This window comes from Dasypus novemcinctus, chromosome 30 (genome assembly GCF_030445035.2).
Source record: "Dasypus novemcinctus isolate mDasNov1 chromosome 30, mDasNov1.1.hap2, whole genome shotgun sequence".
Classification (NCBI taxonomy): domain Eukaryota; kingdom Metazoa; phylum Chordata; class Mammalia; order Cingulata; family Dasypodidae; genus Dasypus; species Dasypus novemcinctus.
Window position 1 is genome coordinate 33,560,787 of NC_080702.1, and position 13,882 is coordinate 33,574,668.

The window sequence follows — 13,882 nt, forward strand, 5'->3', positions numbered from 1 at the left end:
ACACACATGCAAATCCCCAACAGTCACTCTCACCACAGTTCCATGGATCGGGTAAATCAACCTCCCTACTGCCTCCCTCTCAGAAATTGCACCATCAAGCCCATTAGCATTACTGCACCACTCTCATGCCCATCCACTGCACAACATCATTCGAATTTCTCACATTTCTCCAAATGCCTCAATACTGAGAGATAGCAGCACAGCCAAGGAGCTTCCACAATGTCCCCTTCATATTCCTGTTCCTCATGCTGTAGTTGAAGGGTTCAGCATGGGGTTGACTAATGCACATATGCTGAGGCCAACAGATTTTTCCTAGAGGATGGGTGTGGTTTCAAAGCTCAGGTAGACGCCAGTGCCTGTGCCATAGAACAGGGAGTCAGCTGACAGGTGAGACCCACAGGTAGAAAAGGCTCTGTATTTAACACAGCTGAGGAAATCCTTAGAATGGAGGAGACAATCTTGGAATAGGAGAAAAGGATCCCAATGACAAAAGGAATGCCACTAGCAATAGCTACAAAATACACAAGTAATTTATTGAGGAGGATGTCAGAAGAGGAGATCTTCATGACTTCAAGAAGGACATCTCTGTTAGTGCAGAAGGAGAGCCTCAAGAGGGTAAACATCTCAATCAGGGTCATCATGACAGTGAGACACCAGGACCCCAGAACCATCATGACACAGGACCAGGGTTTCATGATAACTGTTTAATGCAGGGTTGATAGATGTCCACAAAGTGGTCATAGGCCATAGCAGTCAGTTGGAAACTGTCCAGGTATCCAAATACAAAGAAAATAATATCTGGGTAAGGCAGGCTGCATGGCTGATAACTTTATTCTGTGTCTGAATGTCCAGCAGCACTGTTGGGATGGTGGTTTTGGTGAACCCAAAATCAGCCAAGGACAGGTAGGAGAGGAAGAAGTACATGGGCATGTGGAAGTAGGTGTCTGAGATGATAGCCAAGATGATGAGCAGGTTCCCAGGGAAGGTAACCAGACAAGACAAGCCCAACATAGACAAGAACAGCCCAAAGAGCAGAGGCTGCAATTCCTTCTCATCAGCAAATCTCAGGCAGAGAAAGTTTGGTAATCGTGTTTGGTTTCTTGTTTCCATGGGATGGCTAGGTTGCCCAACTTGAGGGGAAAAGAAACAAAATAATCAGTCCAAATTGACATTTCCAGCATGACAGTAATACCATAAACTCAGTAGCTCATGATGCCATGCATCTTGTCTAATAATTGGTTCTCCTTGATGACAAATGATGGTTATTTTTGCTGCCTTGCCTGGATTCCAGTGCTACAATGTATTCTTTTTTTTTTCTTTTCTTTTTTACATATTCATACTATATTTACTGGAACTAATGTACAGATACTGAGACAATAGCTTTCAAACAAGGTAACATTTGGGTTTACATTGTGGTTTATAATTTAGACTATACAATTTTCTAAAATTTTAGTTATCTTATGTTTTACATCATGACTTACATTTTAGCCTATCAGCCCCTGTACATTTTTGCTGTAATTATCATGTCTTATATCAATCCTTGTGTAATCTTTTTTTAATTTTATTTTATTTTATTTACTTTGTAATAATATTACATTAAAAATATATATATATGAGGTCCCATTGAACCCTACCTCCCCCACCCCACCTCTTCCCCCCCTCAGCAACACTCCCTCCCATCATCATGACACAGCCATTGCATTTGGCAAGTATATCTTTGGGCACCCCCGCACCCCATGGTCAACGGTTCACACCATGGCCCACACTCTCCCCCATTCCATCCAGTGGGCCCTGTGAGGATTTACAATGTCCGGTGATTGCCCCTGAAGCACCATCCAGGGCAGCTCCATGTCCCAAAGACGCCTCCACCTCTCATCACTTCCTGCCTTTCTCCATACCCATCAGCCATCATGTCGACTTTTCTCAATCCAATGCCACCTTTTCTATGTGGACATTGGATTGGTTGTGTCCATTGCACCTCTATGTCAATAGGAGGCTCAGATTCCACCTGGATGCTGGATGCAATCCTCCCACTTTCAGTTGTAATCACTCTACGCTCCATGGTGTGGTTAGCAACCTAACACCTTACAGGTCAGTGCTGTGGGATTGGAAATTCCCCAACTCAAGGACAGATATTTCAGTCATTTTCAATGTCCTTTGTTCTATCTTTCAGTCACTTGTACATGTTACATTCTCTAGTGCCTTTGCCTATCTTATGGCTAAAAAATTAACATCCACTCTAATAACTATTTATTGTTTGCATTTCATTTATGTGACAGTTTTTCTGATACAAATTCAACAGAAATGGAGACTAAATACTGTCCTCTTTTAACATAAGAGAATCTAATGAACATTTTCCAATATACTTCAATGCTCTTCAGATTAAAAATATTCTATTATGTCATATTCTGTTTATGTACCACCCATTTTCAGACCATTCTTCAATATTTTCTAAATGAAATATAATGGTTTGTTTAATTTTAATTAAACATTTTTTTACTGCAGCTGTTAGTTTAAGGAAAGATCATGCATAAAGTAAAGAGTTCCCATATACCCTCCCTTGTACAAGCAATTTCTCTATTTTGAATTAATATATTTTCTTTTATCTATCTATAAAACGCTTTTGCTAAACAAATTTCCATCGTCTCTTTAATCACTTTCTTAGAAATGATAATCTATTTCATGATCTTTATGTATCTATAGTGAGAAGCTTCAAATCTTTGGTCTTTATTTTTATTTTTATATCTTCATAATATGTTTAAATATTGAATAAATAAATTCACTTAGCATTCTATCGTAACTTCATTCCAGGAAGCACCTTATTCTACTAGATGAATTCAGAATCATTTAGCCACATGCAAAGAAAATATCAGTGGAATTTTAACGTGGATTCCATTAAAGAGATGAAATAATTTAGAAAGAGTTAACATTTTTCTTAAGTTCATGTTCTTATTGCAATAATAGAAAAAATATTTTAGATATTTAAATACCATTTCAGTAAATATTCTTGCAGTGTTTATGAATATCATGGTCATCTCTGGCTAAGAGTTGTTTAGGTTCAATATCAATAGGGTAGAGATTACTCCCTCCAATATGTCTGTGATATTTCAATTATGCTAGAAATTCTATTGATTATTTTTGGTATTGTCATTTATTTTAGCTTTCTGGGTTTTTTTAATCACTTTACCAATTTTTCTCAAATCCATTTTCTTTCACCAAATAATTTATAAATAAAACATATTCCATATAATTCCTAATAGCCATTTATTTTTAAATTATTTTACCTTAGTTTAAAATTCCCGAAAATTTCAAGAATAATGGCAAATGTGACACTAATCTTTCATTTTATGATTTTAAATGGAATAACCCTAGATTTTTAAATTTAATTTTCTGTGCACAATGATTTAGGAGATGTTAATTTATGACACATTAACTTTAATATATTTAGTTCTTATTTATATTAGACAAGTTGTTTTAACATTGTGAAAAAGTGTTTGATGACATTAACTATTTAGAAGAACATAAGGTTAGACTGTATCTCTCTACTCTCAAATAAATTTCAAACAAATTTTAAAAATGAATAAATAAAATAAAATAAAATAAAAACCAAATATAAATAAGAGAAAATACTAGCTGTTAGAAGAAAATACAGATGAACATATAGATACTTAAATTTCTGCATACTTTCAATCTTAAAAAAATAGTATTTTCTGAATTTAAAGTCTTTGGCAGAAATAGGAGAGGATAAGATGAAAAATTGGAAGAGCATGTTGAAAAACCCAAAACAAAATATCATGCAGAAAAAGTAAAATGAAAAACCCATTCACTCAAATCTCCTAATTATGAGGAGCAGAAAGATTACTAATTTTGTGAGCAAAAACAGTATTGGATATTAACAATTCATTTTGGAGATGTACATGAGGTTATAACTGGAGAAAATTTCATCATACTATTTTCCCATGAAAATGAAATTAAAAGAAGATGTCATCTTCACTGAAGGATTTAAAAATTCTTTTTTAAGAAAATATTAATGCAAAATTCTACTGGATGGTGAATACTAACAGTCATATACTGCTACATATAAATAATTGATCTTCTGATCTGGGATGGAGAATTTAAATTGGCCTACATTTCTTTTATCAGGATACCCACCCATATTTGCCAATACCCAAGGTAAAAAAAAAGTGCAACAGACTACTCTAAATTGTTAAAAGTGTTCACCTCTAAGCTGTAATGTTAACCTTGATTATTAGCGTCATTTTCTTTGAATATGTTTCTCAAAAGCAGAACACTTATGCATTCTAGTCTTAAGAAATGAAAACTTTAAATGTTTGACAATGTTATTGAAAAAAGTTCCAGAAAACAAACCTAGAATAGGGAGAGCTGAAGCCTAATAGTTAAATGACCTAATCAAACTATACTTCTTGGCCATATCTGAGGCACAATGACAGCAAAGCTGCACTCAGCTTCCAGGAACTGAACTTGATCCGGACTGACCCCTACGCCAGCTGCTCAGTAAATGGAAAATGATAGGTATGTCACTGTAAGAGCTAATTATATATTCTGATACTGGTAACATAAAGACAGCTCCCATGTAAACAGAGGAGTGGAGAACAAAGGAAGCTTAAAGGAAAATTAGAGAAAGAACAAGCAGGGAAAGGTGGAAAAGAGCATGGACTATCTCTAAATGCACAAACTCCCCATGGCTCCACATGCCTTCTTCTTTGCAAATGGCCCTGAATCCCCCACTATGACACAGGATCAAGGACCCATACATAGCCAGTAGGATATTCTTGGCAAGGTGAGTGGATCTTCAGCCCAGGTGAACCTGATTGTGCATGATGGGGGTGGCTTTTGACCCCTTCAAGACTTTGGTATTTGGTAGCAGTGATTCCCCTGTAATGAGCCGCTCAGAACACAGGGGAAATGCATGGTGCCCATAGGGTTCTGGTGTCAACTATGGAAAGGGGCAGAACCTTGCTCTTCTCTCACTGAGCAGCAGTTAGGGGTAGTGTAAGACACCTCTCAGGCCTGCGAATTGCTTACAGGATCACAATGAGTCCTAGTATGAACCTCCCTCCCTGTGGCAGGATGGTACTTTCATAGTTGAATGCCCCCAGAACTGGGGTGGCTCAGATGACCACAATGGCTACGTGGGGTTTATATCTGAAACCAGTCGATGTTGAGTACTAGCCCCCTGTCTGCAGAGTTGCAGGAAGTATTAGGACCTATAGAGTGTTGAGTTGACCCCTCAGCTAGAGGGCTTCCTTGTCCCCAGGCTTTAAAGTGTAGCCCACACAAGGATGGAATGGATGCTATACCTGCTTATGCCTGGTATACAAATGGGTCCACCAAAGGCATAGTGATATCTTGGGCCACTGTAGGTATCTGAGTGTATAAAGAAGATATCTGATTTGAAAGCAGATTTTGTCAAAGCAGCCAATGAGCTGAACTGAGAGCCGTATGGCTAGTTATAATGCATGAACCAAGACCCATTACTGTGTATATAGATATTTGGGCCATGTACAAAGGATTAACTTTATGGCTGCCCCAGTCAGATTGGCAAGAATGGATGGTTGGTAAAAGATCTTTCTGGTGACAAAATTTGTGGTAGGACTTGTGATACAAAGGACAAGAATGTAGCATAACGGTTAATCATGTTGCAGGGCATAAGCCTCTCATAAGTCCACAAAATGACTCTGCAGAATCTACAACAAGTAAGAACTTTTTTACCATCCAAAAGATGGATGAATCACCTGGTTTGCATAGACACATGGGTCATGTGGGTGCTCGAACCTTCCTGCAGATAGCCAGGTGATATAGCATCCCATTAAAAACTGCAGATGAAATGAACACATTAACAGCATGGGAGCTATATGCTAAATAATACCCATGCAGAAATTGGGTTCCCCTGAAAGAAGGAGTTGTAAAGCAAGGAGACAGACCTCCTACAGTTATGGAAGCTAGATTATAGTGGAGCTCTTCCCTCTGATAAAGTATATAATTTTCTCTTCACAACTGTGGATACTAATACAGGTTTAGTTTTTGAACTTCCATTCCATATAACCACCCAAAAAAAGTATCATTGTGGCATTGAATATTTTAAGTGCCCAGTATGGGCATTCTTTTGAAGTGCAGAGTGACAGAGGAACCAATTTCACAGGTTCCAAAGTGCAAACCTGGGCAAAAATGATGGCATTGTTTGGCATTTGCATGTCCCATATTGAGTGAAGGCTGCAGGCGTAATTGAACAGTATAATGGTTTATTAAAAGACAAATTTTCATGATGTCTCCAAAGGAGCTGACCTTGCAAGTGTGGGCTACCCACCAGTTGTGTGCAGTAGACCTTATAAATAAGCAGCTATGTTGAATGGGCCAGTAGCCTTTAGAATTGGTTGTACAGGGATGTGCTTTACCCTTGCATGTAATAATGAACACATCAGAATCTCTTGCATTTCCTAAAGTTTTAGATGGAAATTTGGTATTGCGCAGCTCTACTGCCTTGGGGTTTGGAGAATCAGTGGTGTGGTGTGGATATGGCCTTGGACTGTTGTAGATGAGGACCACACTTGGAAAGTCATCCTGTTAACATATGGAGATGATATGAAGAGGGGATTGATGATGACACCATGGGTTTCTAAATGACCATCTGAGGTATGAGTGGCACTGCCTGAAAACTCAGGGGGAACCCTTCTGAGGGGAACTTTTGACTTGAAAATGTGGCCCATACTATTGCTCCCAGTGGAGCTCTCCCCTTTGTGATCAGGTTTAGTTTGGGGAGACAAGGTATGGAAATCCAGACCAGAGCAGCCACCAGACCGTGCCACGATTCTGTTCCAGGTTGACAGCAGTCAATACCGTACTGTTGTAGACTCATATCTATGCCATGTTCACAACATAACCCAGCACTGAGCATTCACTGACCTGTCAAGAGAGGGAGCAGGCCTTGCATGGACAATTGCCATTGTGACTGAGGATACCTAGACATGTCTTCCGACAACTGGCCAATCCACAACAGAGTGGGATACAATATGAAGGCAAGCAGAGCACAACTCAGAGATATGGACAATACCCACTGCCCGGTGGGTCAAGTTATCTATACTGCGGGGGGGGGAGGGTTACAGCTGAATATGTAACCTTAAGGGAGATAGTAACCCAGTGCTTGGATCAACATGCCGATAATTCCCAGAGAATAGCGGGATGGACCGCTGGTTTCTTTGCCATCTTACTGTAATCAATAAACTGTGTATTTGTGGGAACATCTGGTATCCATTTGGAAATGGGCTGTGTTAATTGGCCTTGGTTTTGTAATTTCCTTAATTATGTTTTGTTGTGTATTATATTGTTGTAGTGGCCTTTGGGTCAGGGTGGCAGCCTTGTGGTTATGAGTTCCTAAGATGCCAGACACTTAAGGTATACCACTGTAATAGACAATCATATATTCTCCTAGTAGTGACATAAAAACAGTTTCCACGTAGACAGAAGAGTGGAAAGAACAAAGATAGCTTAAAGGAGCAGGAGCAGAAGAGAGAGCAGATGAAGTAAATGAGGATGGAATAAACTCAATGTGCATAAACTGCCCACAGCTCTGCCTGCCTTCTTTTTTGCAAATGGTACTCACTCTAACAGGTGGTCTCAGACCCAACAGTTGGTATACAAACAAGTACATCAATATGATTGCAGTGATGGCACAAATTTTCTACATTTTTGGGAGTGAATCATGTCCCCCACAAAGGATAAGTTAATCTCCTAAACTCCTGTACTCTGTACATGAAATCACTTTCAAATAGGCCCCTTGAAGTTGTTATAATTATTTTATGTAGGGTCTCATTTAAGAATATGGTCTAAACAGACTCTACATACATGAGGCCAAATTAAGTCATGGTGGACTTTAAATCATAATTTTGGTTTCTTCGTAAGCAAAGGAAAAAACACAGAGTCAATTGAATTCAGAAGTAAGAAGAAACCAGAGACGAGGCAGATGGTCATGTGAAAGAGGCAGCGATGCACACAAGGCAGTCCTATGGATTGTTGCTACAGGGTCTGGGAGGAAACCGTTCCTGCAGAGACCTTGATTTTGGACTTATAGATTTGAAGTTGAGGAGGAAAAATTCTTACTGTTTTTGACAACAAGCCTGAGGTTTCTATCATGGTCACTTGGCAAAATAAAATACCACATTTGTCAGACTCCTTCTCATTTCAGTGTGACTCTGTGGAGCTCTTCAACTAATTTTGTTTCTGGGAAGTACTTAAAGCATCTGCTTCCTTTGGTCAAGAGTATATGCTGAAAGGGAAGTGGCTCCAGAGGCCTTGGCATGATTCTGCTTCTTTATTTGGAACACTGACTCTGTCACATGAATAATTCTTCAGCTGCCTTGCTAGAGGAAGAAAGAGCATGTACATCAAAAGTGAGAGACTCAGTTGAGACCAATTGGACTTCCATAGGGCCAGGTAAGAACCCAGCATGAAAGAGAACCCAGACAAGGCCATCAGAGCCACCCCGGGTGGCATAAAACTGATGACATACTCAGGAGGTTCCTGCAACTATCACTTGGCAGCCATACACTGTAAAAGCATTATCTTAAACCATCAACTTATGAGATGGCTTGTTGTATATCAAGAGCTGATTGATACAATAATAAATGAAAACAAAACTGGGTCATTCAGAATGATCACTGATCCTCGTTTTCAGCATTCCTGCAGCTATTTAAATACAGCATTATCATATTTTGGGTCTCCCCCTAATGATATAACCCACTATGACCAAATGAGCACTCACACACTCCCTAGAAGCCTGCCATGTATCAGATGCCCCTACTTAAGCATATTAAACAGGTAACCTTCATTATTATATTTTCTAAAGAGATTTCTCAATATTATAGTTTAAACCACATACTTGACAATCTCTTATGTCCAAATGTTCCCCCCACCCTTCCCCAATTTCTTGGGCCATCTGAACTATCCTCCCGTCCCTAGCCCCGCTCAAGCTCAGAAAATTCCACAAAATGTATTCCTATGCCCCACTTTATCCCTTTCCTGTACAAATACTTAACTCTAGTTTATCATAGATTTCACCCATGTAGGTGTCAGCTTGCAACCTTCCTCCCGCCCAACTTCATTTAAGCTTATCATCCAGTCCCTAGCTCTCTGAGACAGCTTATTTTACTTACTTAATATCAGAGAGGTCATATAGTATTTAACCTTCAATGCTTGGCTTGCTTAACTCAACCTAAGGTCCTCAAGATTCATCCAAGTTATCACATATGTTCATACTGTATTTGTTCTTATAGCTGAATATTATTCCATTGTATGTCTATACCACATTTTATTTATCCACTCATCTGCTGATGGGCATTTTGGTTGATTCCAACTTTTGGCAATAGTGAATAGTGCTGCTATGAACATTGGTGGGCATATTTCAGTTTGTGTCCTTGTTTTCAGTTCTACTGGGTATATACCCAGCAGTCAAATTGCGGGGTCATATGGCAAATCTATAGTTTGTTTTTTGAGAAACTGCCAAATTGTCCTCCACTATGGCTGGATCCTTCTGCATTTCTACCTGCAGTGGATGAATGTTCCCATTCCTCCACATCCTCTCCAGCACTTGAATTCTCCTGATTTTTTGATAGCTGCCAGTCTCATGGGAATAAGATGGTATCTCATTGTAGTTTTGATTTGTATTTCCCTAATAGCTGGTGATTTTGAGCATTTTTTCATGTTCTTTTTAGTCATTTTTTTCTTCTTTGGAGAAGCATCTGTTCAAATCTTTCTCCCATTTTTTAAAATGGGTTGTTTGTCTTTTTATTTTTGAGATATAGGAATTCTTTTTTTATTATATTTTTTTGTCTTTATTTATTTTTTTAATATTAAATTCACAAAATATGAGGTCCCCATATGTCCCCCACTCCCCACGACAGCAATCCCCTCCATCATCAGGAGACACTAATCTCACCTGGTGAACACATCTCTGAGCATCACCACACCTCATGGTCAATGGTCCACATCATAGCCCACACTCTCCCACATTCCACCCAGTGGGCCATGGGAGGACACACAATGTCTGGCAACTGTCCCTGCAGCACCACCAAGGACAACTCCAAGTTCCAAAAATGCCCCCATATCTCATCTCCTCCTCCCACTCCATACCCCCAAAAAGAGCTGGGAGGTTATCAGAGGGGTTGCCCTTATGCACACCTGAACAGAGTCCCAGAGACAGATAAAGTGGTTATAACCCCATGTGTTGGTTCTCCTGAGGGCTGCAGAGACACACAAGTCCTATGGTCATGGCAGACAGAATTCAGTGCCATTTCAGTTGGCCCTACTTTGGTGTTTTTGTTTCTGTGTGATGGAGCTGGACTTAGATGTGATCTTTGTCCACAAGTCTCTTCTTTTACTTTTACAGGAGCTGTAGTTAGTGTTGGGATTTAATGTATACTGAGTCTCTGGACTGACCATTTGATAGCCAGGCCCTGAGCCTCAACCGATTGCAACTCCTATACTCTCGTTTATTGGACTTACCCCACTCAGCTAACATGGAGGTGAAGAAGGTCAACAACCACACCAGGGAGCCAAGAGTGCCTACAACTGAAAGCAGGAGAATTGCATCCAGCATCCATGTGGAACCTAAGCCCCCTCTTGATGTAGATGTGGAGTGGACACAACCATTCCAAAGTCCACAGGATGAAGGAATAGAGTATGGATTAGAGTGGACTTACTGATATTCTATTCATGAACTATTGTGATTAGTAATCGAAGAAAATGTGGCATTGGTGTGGGGAGAGAGGAATTCTTTATATATGCAGGATATAAATCTCCTATCAGGTATATGGTTACCAAATATATTCTCCCATTGTGTAGGTTCTCTTTTCACTTTCATGACACACTCCTTTGAGGTGTAAATAGCTTTAATTTTGAGGAAGGCCAATTTATCTATGTGTTCATTAGCTGCTCGTGCTTTTGGTGTGAATTTCTATAAGCCATTTCCTATTAACAGTTCCTGTAATAGGATCCTATTACAGATGCTTCCCTATATTGCTTCTCAAGGTCTTTATGGTCTTGGCTCTTATATTTAGGTCTTAGATCCATCTTGAGTTTATTTTTGTATAAGGTGTGAGTTGAATGGGGAGAGTATGGGCCATGATGTGGACCATTGACCATGAGGTGCAGAGGTGCCCAGAGATGTACTTACCAAATGCAATGGATGTGTCATGATGATGGGAATGAGGGTTGCTGGGGGGGGGGGGGGAGTGGTGGGGTGGGGGTGGTAGGGTTGAAGGGGTCCTCATATATATTTTTTTAATGTAATATTTTTACAAAATCAATTAAAAAAAACTTAAAAATAAGATAATCGTCTTTCATTCTTTTACACATGGATATCCATTTCTTCAGGCACCATTTGTTGAAGAGGCCATTCTCTCCCAGTTGAGTGAGTTTGGTGGCATTGTTGACTATCAGTTGACTGTGTATATGAGGGTCTATATCAGAACTCTCAGTTTGGTTCCATTGGACAGAAAGTCTATCCTTGTGCCAATACCATGGTGCTTTCACTACTGTAGCTTTGTAGTATGTTTTGAAGTCAGGTAGTGTGATTCCTTCAAATTCATTTTTCTTTATAAATATGTCTTTGGTTATTCAGGGCATCTCCCCTTTCCAATTAAATTTCCTGGTTAGTTTTTCTAGTTCCTTAAAGAATGCCGTGCTGATTTTTTTTTTGGAATTGCATACTACAGTGTAAACCATGATCCATGTGGAGCAGCAGTGCTCCAAAATGTATTCAATAAATGAAATGAATGTCCCACAATAATGAAGAGGTTATTGATGTGGGAAGAGTGGGGTGATGGGGATGGGGGGTATATGGGGGCCTCTTATAATTTTTAATGTAACATTTAAAAAATAAAGAGAAAAAATAAATAAATACAGCATTCATGATAACCTTGGAATTCAAGTTAATTGCAGATAACTATACTAAAAGGAAACTACATTAATGTTAGCCATCTGGTAACCAGCAGTATGTGCAAGGACATGGGTGTTTGTGGAGTAAAAAATTATGGCTTTGAATGAGAACCCTCCAATCCAAGAGGGATTATTAGGCAGATTTTTAAACTCTTCTTTATATTCATATACGAACAAATATATATAAGAAAGCACTGAACAAAAAAGAGGTAAAAATAACAATATTAAAGGAAATCACTAGATTGACAAATGCCTGCTCTTTAAAATTAATGATATAATTTTGAACAAGGGCAGATATTGTTTTCAGAGGGAGCAAAGAGTTATATTCATCAGTTGCCCTGGAAGTATTTAAGCAAAACAGAAAGGTGATATAATAAAATAATATAGAAATTGCAACACATTCCTCTACACCAGTAACTAACTTCAACATGGACATGAAGCTAGCAATGTCAAGGAGAAATTTCTCGTCATCAAAAATTTAAAGTTGATCTCATAATACACTGTTTGATTGAAATCTTTACTTCATCATATTTGAGGTCATCTGGACTCTTGGCAGGTTTACATCTATGATCTATCTAAAGAAAGCAGACATCTAGTTCTACAGGTTTGAAAGTTGCTAAAACAGCTTTTCAGCCACCACAGAACAAATGACACTTTGCAGACTTTCCTCCAAAGCATTTTTTCAGAGCTCCCTTTATGTCTTTATTCCTCAGACTGTAGATGAAAGGGTTCAGCATGGGAGTGATCACAGTGTACATCACTGAGGCTGATGCCCCTGAATGTGTGTTGTGTGAAGCAGCAGAACTTAGGTACACCCCTATGCTGGTACAATAAAATAGGAAGACCACTGAGAGGTGAGATGCACAGGTGGAAAATGCTTTATACTTCCCCTGAGCTGATGAGATGGCAAGTATGGAGGAAACAATCTTAGAGTAAGAGAAAAGGATCCAACCAAGGGGACCACCTCCCATCACTCCAGCTATTAAATACATTGCTAAGTAGTTGAAAAAAGTGTCAGAACAGGCAAGTTGGATCATCTGACGAAGTTCACAGAAAAAGTGGGGGATTTCTACATGTGTGCAAAAATACAGCCGTAACACCATTAACCCCTGTAAACAGGATTGAATAAAAGTCATGACCCAGGACCCAAAAACCATCAGGACACAGATGTGGGGGTTCATGATGACTGTGTAGTGAAGGGGGTGACAGATGGCCACAAAGCGGTCATAGGCCATCACGGCCAAAAGGAAGTCATCCAAGCCCACAAAGATCATGAAAAAATACATCTGGGTGATGCAGCCTGTGTAGGTTATGGCTCTGCTCTGTGCCTGGATGTTCAACAGCATCTTTGGGACAGTGGTGGAGGATAAACCGATGTCACAAATGGACAGGTTGGAGAGGAAGAAATACATGGGTGTGTGGAGGTGAGAATCAGTGATGATGACCAGGATTATGAGCAGGTTCCCAAAGATGGTGACCAAGTACATGGACAGGAACAGCCAAAAGAGGAGGGGCTGCACTTCTGGATCCTCTGAAAATCCCAGGAGAAGAAATTCTGAAATTTGTGTTTCATTTCCAGTTCCCATGTGGTTGATGAAACTAAGAAGAAATAGAAAAGAACTTGGGTAGTTTTTATAGAACAGATAGTACTATCCAAACAGAAATATTACATCATCTATTTCAATGAAAAATATAATATCTATATTATTTGTATGGATCTTATCCCTTTAGTGTATTTCTAGTGTCTCTTCTGATCAGGAATTCCTTCCCCCAAACTGGTCTCTTTACCAAGGATTCACACACACTACAGATTTCATGAGAAATTCATTCATTTGTGAAATATATATTGAGTTGTAACTAAGGGGCATGTAGAGTTGTGGCAATGAGTCCACAATGCTGTAATTGAAAAGTCCCAAACTTCTGTTCTTAG

At 39.3% G+C, this 13,882-nt stretch overlaps 1 protein-coding gene across 1 annotated transcript; it reads right to left on the reverse strand.

The window, feature by feature from the left end:
* Window positions 1–753: 753 nt before the first annotated feature.
* LOC131276764 (olfactory receptor 7A10-like) lies at window positions 754–13,538 on the reverse strand. Its single transcript, XM_058290339.2, has 4 exons — window positions 12,629–13,538; window positions 10,562–10,584; window positions 6,417–6,582; window positions 754–1,130 (listed from the first exon to the last, which is right to left on the reverse strand). Exons 1-4 carry the CDS (start codon window positions 13,536–13,538, stop codon window positions 754–756), a joined length of 1,476 nt encoding a protein of 491 aa, XP_058146322.2.
* Window positions 13,539–13,882: the final 344 nt, after the last annotated feature.